Genomic DNA, 11,010 nt, shown 5'->3' on the forward strand with positions numbered 1-11,010 from the left:
ACAAGCAAACCACAACAAATTGTTAAAGCATAAGTATATATAATCGAAAACCAGAAATCATCATTTATTTTACTTATGCCAGTGTTGGATGGTATCAAAATTGCGAACAAAACCTTGCAAATACTTGGGACTTCTTCTGTCCCTAACAGCTCGTTCAAGCGGTTTGTTATTTTTGTCCTCTTGATGGGATCTGCCCGTAGATCTCGGTTGATCACGCCATTCAGACACCTTCTTTGTCTGGGAGACGTGTCGTTTTAATGTGCGCCCATCATCATCTGTAAGCAACAAGTTTCCATTCCTTTCTTCCATCACTGTATATCGTTGTGTGCCAAATCGCGAAATGCCTTTTGACCGCAACTGCCGTTCTATGATCACCGTATCTCCAGGTTACAGTTGGCATTTCCGGGCACCACTTCGAATGTCCTCCCGCTCCTTGGCTTTCAGTTTCATTTCACGATCCCTCTTGTTGAGAGCGTCGTCGTCGTGATTTGTTTGACCACGATCAAAGAGAGGCAATCCACGTTTGATTCTTCTACCTCGCATGATTTCCTCGGGAGGAACTTTTGTTACGGTGTGAGATGCGGAATTGTGCGCTCGAATAGCAGCTTGTAGTTCTTCATTATAATCTGAGCCAGTGGAGACCGCTATGGCCATGGATTTGTTGATTACTTTCATGTAATTTTCAACCAAACCGTTTTGTTGCGGGAAGAAAGGTGTTGAAAAAATGGTTTTAATCCCCCGCTCGTGACAATATTGTTTATAGTCTTCCCCGTTAAATGGGGGCCCGTTATCACTTTTCATGCTCTCCGGAAAACCTTCTTTATCAAAGATTTCTTCTAGCACTCGTTTCGTCACCTCGAAGCTAGTCGACTTGACGGGCCGGGCGATAAGGTATCGTGAACGGTAATCGACGATAACGAGGATATATATTCCTCCGAACTTGACGTAAGGGCCATTAAAATCCAGAGCAATGGTCTCCCAGGCAGTCCTTGGGACTACGGTACGCTTCATCGGAGAAGGTTTCTCTGGTCTACCGTTGACTGCGCAATGTTGGCAGGATTTGACCCACTTTTCGGCATCTCCTGGCATTCCGGGCCACCATACGCGCTCCCGTAGTATGGCCTTCAGTTTAGCTGTCAATGGATGACCTTCGTGAGCTACTCTCAGCGTTTTCTCTCGCAGCGATTCGGGGATTACCACTCGACCTCCCTTCAGAACAATCCCATTCTTCAGATACAGTTCGTCTTTCACTGAACGAAACCAGTTCAGATGACCTGGCCATTCTCCTGACTCTATGGCAACGGAGACTTCGGTTAGGGTTGCGTCTTGATTTGCTTTGATTCGCCTCACGGATTTCACCCTCTGTTACAAAATCCACACTGTTTGCTTCAAGAGCCGCAAGCTCCCACGGGCTAGAATTTTCATCGAATGGCTCATCTGGCATGACGTGGCAGAGACGAAATGAAGGGTCTGCGATATTCTCTCTACCACGGATAAATTCAACCTTGTAGTTGTACGGGCTTAATCTTAACGCCCATCCATTTGCCCTGGTTAACGCTCGTTTGGAGTTTTCTCTGTATCTGTTTAAAATGAAGCTCACGCCGCGAGCGTCTGTCCGTAGTACAAAATGTCTTCCAAGAAGGAAGAAGCTAAAATGCTCAACAGCCCATACGGAACCAAGCGCTACTCTTTGGTTCTGAGCATACTTTTTTTCCGAGATAGTTAGTGCTTTTGAGGCGAAACTTATCACTCGTCGTGTCCCATCTCTGCCTTCTTGGGTTAGCACAGCTCCCAGCGCATTGGGGGAAGCGTCAGTGTAGAGAACGGTTGTATCATCCTCCGAAAAATAACCCAGTGCAACAGTACAACTTGCTATTTTGCCTTTGGTCTTCTCGAATGCCTTAGCTTGATCTGGGCCCCATTGCCATGTGTGAGCTGTCGCCACTTGCCATAATGGGTTGGTTAGGTCCGCGAAGTTTTTTATGTATGGGCTGACGAAGGATGCCAGCCCCAGGAAATTATGTAGTTCTGATGTAGTAGAGGGCTCTCGAAAGTTTCGAATGTGAGCCACCTTGACTTCGTCCACGTGGAAGCCATCCTTGTTCAACTCGTGACCCAAGAATTTGATTCGTTCTTGGTCGAATTGGCACTTGGCTGTATTCAACGTAAGGTTGTTTTCTCTTAGCACCTTGAGTACTCGAGCCACGGTCTTCCTGAGGGTTTCCAAAGTGTCAGCAAACATCAAGATGTCATCAATATACACAATGACGTTTTCGATTCCTTCCAAAATCCGGGACATCTCTCTTTGGAAAATCTCCGGAGCACAGTTGACTCCGAACATCAACCTTGTGAAGCGATACATCCCGGTTTCAGACAGGAATGTGGTTAGTTCTCTGGATTCCTGACTCAGCTCCAGGTGGTAGTAGGCGCTCGAGAGGTCCAGTTTAGAAAAGTACTTGGCTCCGTGTAGTTTACTTTTCATTTCGTTTAACATTGGCATTCGGAAATATTCCCTTTTAATGGCTTTATTCGGGGCTCGCATATTGACGACCAAACGGAAGTCATCCCGCCCTTTCGGAACAGCCGACATTCCGCTGATCCATTCGGGAGCTGTCGTGACTTTTTCGATAATTCCCTGGGCCTCCATGTCATCGAGTCTTAGCCTTGCTGCTTCTCTGAATGCAGCGGGAACATTGAAGTAGGCGTTTCGCACCGGTGGGACGGACCTATCGATGCTAAATTTAATCTTTATTCCGGGGATCTTGGGAAACGTTCTGACTGTGTCATCAAGCTCAGAACTGTTTACGGCTTCTCCAACTTGCAGCAGCTTGAGATCACTGGCGGTTTCTCGACCCAGCAGTGATCTGCGACCTTTTGAAACCACCAAAAATTTAGCACGCACTACTGGTTTGCAGAGCCCACTGACTTCCACATTTGCCCAGAAAACCTTTGAAACAACCATTGGTTGATCGGCTGCATACGCTCTCAAATCAGGGTGCTCAAAAAAATCAACAAATTCTAAGTTTACAGAGCGATCATCCCACTGCGGTTCCAGACACTTCCAGTCATTACCACCAATTACATTTGCATCCGCTCCCGAATCTATGAGGAATGATATTGGTTCCGATAAACCCACGCGACAATCGAATAATACATCAGTTAACGATAGTGAGTTGATTGACTGCAAATGAGAAACAAGGTGTGAATGTAAAATCAATACTCTCAAAACATGTTGGAATCTTCATCGCGTCTTCGCCTTTATTTAAAAAGAAAAAGGAAACGGTCATACCTTTACGGCGTTAACGTGCTCGTCAGCACACTCTGGGAAATCGAGATTATTCAAATTCTTCTTGCGACAGGTGACGGAGAAGTGGCCGCGTTGGTTACAGGTGTTGCAGTTCTTGTATATAGCTGGACACTCTCTTCCGTCATGCTTCAGCCGATTGCATCTGAAACAGCGATTGCGACGTCCAACCTGCGTACCACCACGGTTTGAGCGCTTGTATCGATCATAGCCGCGTCCTCGTTGCTGTGTGTTCCATTCGCTTGAAGATCTCTTCGGGGTTGAGCGCTGTTGACTTGAAGCAGTCCTGACTTCCATTCTTTCATCTTCAACCGTGGGAGGACCCGCGTAAATGCCAAAAGCCTCGGCACGTGTGGCAGCCTGAACAATCAGTTGAGTATCATGGTTGTAGGTTCTAGCTGTGTTAGCAACATCTCGGTTACTCATTCCCTGAAGAATCTGCGAGCGAATGAATCTACCTTCGTCGTTTCCATACCCGCAAATAGATATATAGAAACGATTCGAGCATAAAATGCCACTACCGATTCGTTAGATTCCTGCTTGAGGCGGGTAAACTCTTCATGCTCGGCTGTAGTATCAACCAACGATCGCAGATATGTGCCAACATTTTGCATGAGAGCCGAATAGCAACGGGGATCTTTGAAACTTGGACACAGTTTGGCCGCAGTGACTAGGCCCTGCAGCTGGTCACCCATCATCAAATATAGTAGTTTTGCTCGGTTACCGTCACTGACGTTGTTCAGATCCACAGCGATTTCAAGATTTGATTTGAATCGGTACCATTCTACCCACAACTTGCTTGTAGGTATTCCTTGGGGAAACGGGCGAATGTCCCAGCGTACTCCTCCGGTATTGTCTGTCTTCGTACTTGGTAAATGAGCTTCCGAATCGTTCGACTGTTGACCTTGTATGCCTCTTTCGCCGAGCCACTGCTGTGCTGCAGTTACCCCTGACTGATGCTCGTGTCGTTGATCAGACATTCGATAAACTGTCTGTTCCATGCGCTCCAGCCTATCAAGCAGATTTCGGTGGGAGTGCTCTGCTACTGTTTGCTGAGTACTCCGACTACCAAAATTTTCATCGTACTTTGATGACAGTTTCGAGGGGCCAGGCTGAGGTTCTTGCGTCTCTTCTTCCGAATCAATATATTCCTCTTCTGAGAAATCCCCTCTGACACTGCAGTTTTCATCGGGATCAACGATCGCCCGTACATATTTTCCCCCTGGCATACTGTATGCTGCAAAAATGCCAGAGGAAGAGAAAAAAACATACGATCTCAGCAAAATTTTGCTAGTGCTCCGAGTTATGTTTGTCTGACAATAAAAAAAACTTGCAATTGGCTTACTTGTGTAGAGTTGCAGTAGTTTTGTTAACATTCATGTTAGGTATATTAATACAAAACAAACTCGTCGTTATTTGGAGTTATGTCATGTTGTGTAAAAAAAACCTAATATTTTCTTCCTTTATTATTATTTTTCTATATCGAACTAAACAAGCAATCGAGCAATGGTCGTACCGAAACAGTTTTCTTTATAATGACGGTACCACCAAGCCATTTCTTTGAAATAGTCGTACCAAACCATTCCTTTTGATCCACTAATGGTCGTACCGAGCCATTCTTTTCGATCTACTAATGGTCGTACCGCACCATTTCCAGATTTTTTACTCAATGGTCGTACCGAACCATTACTCTACTTCAAAATGTTCACACCGCGTCATCAATTCGTTTCATTTTCCAATGGTCGTACCGAACCATTAATATTCAGCTTGATTTAGCTATCATTCGAAACAACCAAATGACTGCACTGTAAACATCAAAAATGAAATCAACTTCCTGGCTTAATTTTTTTGGATAGGATGAACGCCATTTGCAAAAAGCATGAAAAAACTAAATTTGCAAGATGGAAGGAAAAATAAACTAGCAAATCAAACTCCACACAAGCCACACTGAAATATACATTCTACCTCTTATTTCGGTAAAGCCGCTTCAATTTGATCTTACCTCCAGAATCCAGCAGTCTTCACAATATCACACAATTATTATTTTTCGCTAATCTAAGCACTATTCGTAGCAGTAGCTTGAAAATCACTATACAATCTAAAAAAAAACGAACAAAAAATTGTCTCACAATATTCTCACAGTCGCTCAATGCACTCGAAGTTCCTGACTGTGGGCTCTACGGCTGATTTCCCGCTGTGGCTAAAAAAACTAGAAGGCACTCGGAAATTATTTGTTTCCTTATAGAACAGAAACAAACCTGTCACGTTCGCCATTGTGGAAACCCCGCTGCGCCACGTGAGAATCAGCCCAGAACCCGCAGACAGGACTTACCCGTTCGACGATCGACAGTGAAAGAGGCCGAGTTTGGGCTCGCAGCGCAGCACAATCGAGGCCCAAACCGACCGCACAACCCGAGTCAACGGGCCGAAGCATGGACAGCCGAAGAGGAACCGATCTTCACACGAGCAGATGATGTTATCAGCCCTGTGGCTCATGTTTTATAGCAAGCGAGAGCTAACCGAGGGGTTATCCAATAGTCCGTTTTCCCATTCCCCACACTGGTTCTAAAAGAACAGCTCGATGCATTCGAAAATCGTCTGCTTTCAACTGTGCAAAAGTCTATTGATGATGTTAAAAATTGCGCCTCGGTCACGGTGCAGTCTAATGCTGATGTTGCTGGGAAGAATGTACAATCAACAGTCCAAAATGTTCGAAAAGTTCCTGCCCAACAAGCCAAACCTGCGTCAGCTGAAACCGATGCCACTGAGTCTTTAGCAGGATCATTGCGGTCTGGAAGAAGACGTATAATCGATTCTTTGAAGCCACTAGCAAGCAATCCTTGCACGCCTACCGCCAGCATTACCTCCGGACCAAGTACCTAAGTCAAAACAACTGACTATATTTGAACAAACTGTGGTTTTCAAACCCAGGCAGAATCAATCAGTTGACACACAATCAGTTGACACAAAACGCGACGTGCGTAGCACATTCAACCCAATTTCCTATGCGGTTAAAGATGTGCGCTATCGTGACCATGGCGAAGTGGTTGTTCGATGCGATTCAAACGAGCTTGCCAAAGACATGGTGCGTGTCGCTCGTGAATCTCTTTCTGACAAATACGAAGTCGACACTCAGAAACCACTGAGACCTCGAGTAAAAGTTGTTGGCATCTCTGAGAAACCCACCAACTTAGTTGATCAGCTAAAAAAACAAAATCGTCTACCTGACTTGGCTGAGTTGAAGCTGCTACGAATAAATGAAATAAACAGCACGTCTGGTAAATCGTACACTGCTGTGTTAGAATGTAACGCAGTGGCTTTTGACTCATTGATTAAATCACGGTATGTCTATGTAGAATGGGAACGATGTCAGGTCTACGAAGTTGTCGACGCTATGCGCTGCTTCAAATGCTCGCAATTCGGCCATAAATCATCTTCCTGTCGAAATGCTTTCTGCTGCCCTAAGTGTTCCGGAGAGCATAACGTTCGTGATTGCCCGTCCCAAACTAAAGTGTGCATTAATTGCAAGGAACAAAACCGTCTCCGCAAGCAAGATGAAGAACCAATCGACATTGACCACGCCGCGTGGAGTCGCAACTGCCCGCTCAACAAAAAACGGCTCAAATTGGCGAAGCAACGTATCGACTACACAAGCTAGCAACCAGAGAATTTCCTGATGACACCGCGCATTCCAGTTTGCCCAGGTAATTCTACATGTATATGTCCTGCCGAAGCGGGATCAGACTCTGCACTGTTTGATAGCGTTTTCAATCTACAGAACGTTGTACCCGGACAACATTCGGCTTCCCTTCCAGAGTCAACACTTACTTTGTCAGCCTTACTGTTGATACCCAACGAGGAAGCAACTTTCATTCCGTCAGGTAATGTGACAGATAGTATATGTCCCGCCGAGGCGCCTTCAGATCCCGCACATTGTGATAGTTCGTTTCCATTCCATGCTACAAACTCCGATTCATCATCAAACCAAGGTCTCTTCCGCTCAACTTCGACACATACCAACGAGAACAACACGGTAAGCCGTGTACTATCAAAACGCTAGAGGATTGAGAACCAAAGTTAATGACTTTTTTCTTGCCGCATCCGAGTCAAACTATGACGTCATTGTCATCACTGAGTCATGGCTAAACGACCACTTCTGCTCGCCACAGCTGTTTGGAAACCGATTCACTGTGTTTCGTAATGATCGCAATTCTAACACCTCTAAGAAAAAACGAGGCGGTGGCGTAATAATAGCTGTTACGAACCGACTAAGCGCAGCTTTGCCCACAATATCTATCGACAATTCCGTTGAGCATCTTTGGGTGAATGTTTATGGGTGAATATGAATGACAGTGTGATTGCTATCGGTGCAGTATATTTATCCCCGGATTTTTCTAGCGATGTTAGAACCTTGGAGAAGCATTTGCGATCTGCACAAGATATCAACAACTCCTTGCAATCCTGTGACTACCATCTTCTTTTGGGAGATTATAATCAGCCTGGCCTTGGCTGGTCAATCGCTTCTTCAGGATTCTTGTAAGCTGATCCCAATTGCTCTAGTTTTGCACAAACCAGCTGCTGCCTTCCTGACGGATTTTCCGTACTTGACATGAACCAGATTAACTACATCAAAAACTGCCGTGATCGCATTCTAGACCTTGTGTTAATCAATGCCGTCGCCACCCCAAAGTGCACAGTCCTTCCCGTAGACGATCCTTTGATCGACCTAGACCCAAGTCACCCTGCTCTTTCCATATCAGTAGCATGTAACAAACCTTTACGATATGAAGCAGCCGACGTCATAAAAGATTTTGACTTCAACAGGACTAACTTTGAAGCTCTCAATTATGCCTTAACCAATACTGATTGGAGCTCTCTTCGGCACGTTCAAAACGTCGACAGTGCTGTTGAGTTTTTTGTCAGTGTTCTCAATGAGTCATTTCACCACTACGTTCCGGCTCCACTTCCCCGGAGAAAAACCACCATGGTCCAACAATTTCTTACGAATTTTGAAGCGTCGTAGAGCAGAGGCACTGAAACAATATACTAATATGAGAACTCCCAATACAAAACGTATATTTAATATTGCTAGCCACAGATATAGATCGTATAACAAACTGCTTTATGTAAGGTACACCCGGCGCATGGAATCAAATCTCAAGCAGTACCCAAAGCGTTTTTGGTCTTTTATGAATACAAAACGGAAGGACAATGGTCTACCAACTACAGTTACTACAGTTTTTCTAAATGACGATGAAGCCAATACAAGCGAAGGAATGTGCAACTTGTTCGCGAAGCATTTTGCCGATGTTTTTCTCCAAGAATCGATTTCCACTCAGCTGATCGACGCTGCTTTGGCGGACGTCCCGCGGGATGTTCTGGACATTGGCAACTTCAGATTCTCTGAACGTGACATCATTGAGGCAATCAAAAAAATGAAACCTTCAAGTGCTGTTGGTCCGTCTTTCCGTCTTTGATTTTAATAAAGTGCGCCGAATCGCTCAGTTTCCCGCTCACTGTTATCTGCAATCGTTCGAGAGAAGAATCTACATTCCCTACACTGTGGAGAGAATCGTTCATGTTTCCTGTCCACAAAAAAGGAGACAAACGTAATGTGGCTAATTATCGCGGAATTACATCGCTTTGCGCAGGTTCCAAACTACTTGAGATTCTGGTGGGAAACATCATATTTTCTGCTTCCAAATCATACATATCGCCGGATCAACACGGATTCTTTCCCGGGCGTTCAATTGACACGAATCTTGTTCAGTTTACGTCATATTGCCTGAAGAACATTGAAAAAGGTGATCAAATAGACACAGTATATACTGATTTAAAGGCCGCTTTCGACCGTGTTGACCATCGAATACTGATTGCAAAACTAAACCGTCTAGGAGCCCCATCATTTCTCACACGTTGGCTAGAATCTTACCTGGTTAACCGCCGCCTTTGCGTAAAGCTTGCTGCGGTGAAATCCGATTATTTCACAAACAGCTCTGGCGTTCCCCAAGGTAGCAACCTTGGTCCATTATTATTCTCGTTATTTTTCAACGACATATCCCGCTTGCTTCCACCCCGAGCTAGTTTAATGTATGCCGACGACTTAAAAATTTATCTAATAATACGGAACATTGAAGACTGCAAGGAACTTCAGCGGATGATCGATCTCTTTCAAGACTGGTGCCTGAGAAACCGCATGACTATCAGCGCCCAAAAATGTTGTATTATATCGTTTACCCGTAAAACTGCACCAATCATATGGGATTACCAAATCTGTGGCACTCAACTTGAGCGTGTAGATTCAGTAAAGGATCTGGGGGTCATCCTGGACACAAGTTTCACCTTTCGCGACCATTACTCAAGCGTAATTGCAAAAGCAAATCGCAATCTGGGATTTATCATTCGGACTATGAAAGATTTTACCGACCCGTACAGTTTACGATCACTGTACTATTCACTTGTACGATCATCACTCGAGACTGCATGTGTAGTATGGAGTCCTTATACGGATCTTTGGATCGCCCGGTTCGAAGCTGTCCAGAAGAAATTCACGAGGTTTGCTCTCAGACTGCTTCCATGGAACAATGCAGCCAGCATATCGCATTACGACATCAGGCTTCTTGGAATGGAAACACTTTACAGCAGGCGTGACTCCATCAGAGCAATATTCGCGGCAAAACTGTTACTAGGTGTTGTTGACGCTCTTATAATACTGGACCAATTAAATTTGTATGTGCCATCAATTCCCCTACGCCGGAGAGAGCCGCTGAGATTGGAGTTCCGGAGAACCGAATACGGACGAAATGAACCGATATTTTCGATATGTCGACAATTCAATGAAGTTCACGAGCTATTCGATTACACTATATCAGTACAGGTGTTCAAAAACAAACTGAAATGTCGCCATTTGGAGTCTATTGTCAGAAATAGGTGAGTCCCTGTCTACTGCTTTATCTCGTGAAAGCATTTGCTTCCTGTTCTCTTTTTTCCGGTACACACTGCAACATAACCGAGAAAACCGCCTAACTACGTAGGTTCCAGACAGCAACCCAAGGGTTAGAAGCACAATTTTATTCTCCCGACAAAACTGTTTATGTATTTGATTGTAATTGTGTTATGTAATTCTGTAACAGTAATTTTATGTAAAATTGTGCAAAAGATATGGGGTTTTTACGCGTTTGTTGTAAATCTGGAAACTTCAGGTTTATACACAAAGGCTTTTCCCCATCACCCCTCATTAAGACTGTGAAGTTAGATGAGGCTAAAGAAATAAACAATAAACAAAATGACATCTTTAGCCCATTCAAACATCTGTGTAAAGTATCAGCCAGATCAAAATAATAATTGTAAAAATAATTCTAATTTTATCTTGTGAATCATGCACGATTGAACGCCCGTTCAGCACATTACGTCGGGTGAAAACCTGGCTGAGGTCAACAATGGTTGAACAGCGGTTGAGTGCTCTCTGTTTGCTGAGTGTTCATCGGCAGATGGTTAACAACAATCGTGAATAATTTACTGAATTAGCGCTGGAGCGATTTGCAGGGGAAAGCAGGAAGATGGTTTTTATTTAACGATATTGTTATTGTATCTTTCTACGGTACGTTTTGTGTAAATTAAATTACAGTTTAGTTTAGTTAAGTGTTAATAAAATAATGAAATTAAGTGTTGATCACTGATATGTCCACAGGTTTAAATGAACTTAA

At 44.2% G+C, this 11,010-nt stretch overlaps 1 protein-coding gene across 1 annotated transcript; it reads right to left on the bottom strand.

Moving 5' to 3' along the window:
• Positions 1-387: 387 nt before the first annotated feature.
• On the bottom strand, positions 388-4,533 carry LOC129719760 (uncharacterized protein K02A2.6-like). The gene is made up of 4 exons (XM_055671160.1): positions 3,826-4,533; positions 3,290-3,742; positions 1,351-3,181; positions 388-1,292 (listed from the first exon to the last, which is right to left on the bottom strand). Exons 1-4 carry the CDS (start codon positions 4,531-4,533, stop codon positions 388-390), a joined length of 3,897 nt encoding a protein of 1,298 aa, XP_055527135.1.
• Positions 4,534-11,010: the final 6,477 nt, after the last annotated feature.

This window comes from Wyeomyia smithii, chromosome 2, assembly GCF_029784165.1.
Source record: "Wyeomyia smithii strain HCP4-BCI-WySm-NY-G18 chromosome 2, ASM2978416v1, whole genome shotgun sequence".
NCBI lineage: Eukaryota > Metazoa > Arthropoda > Insecta > Diptera > Culicidae > Wyeomyia > Wyeomyia smithii.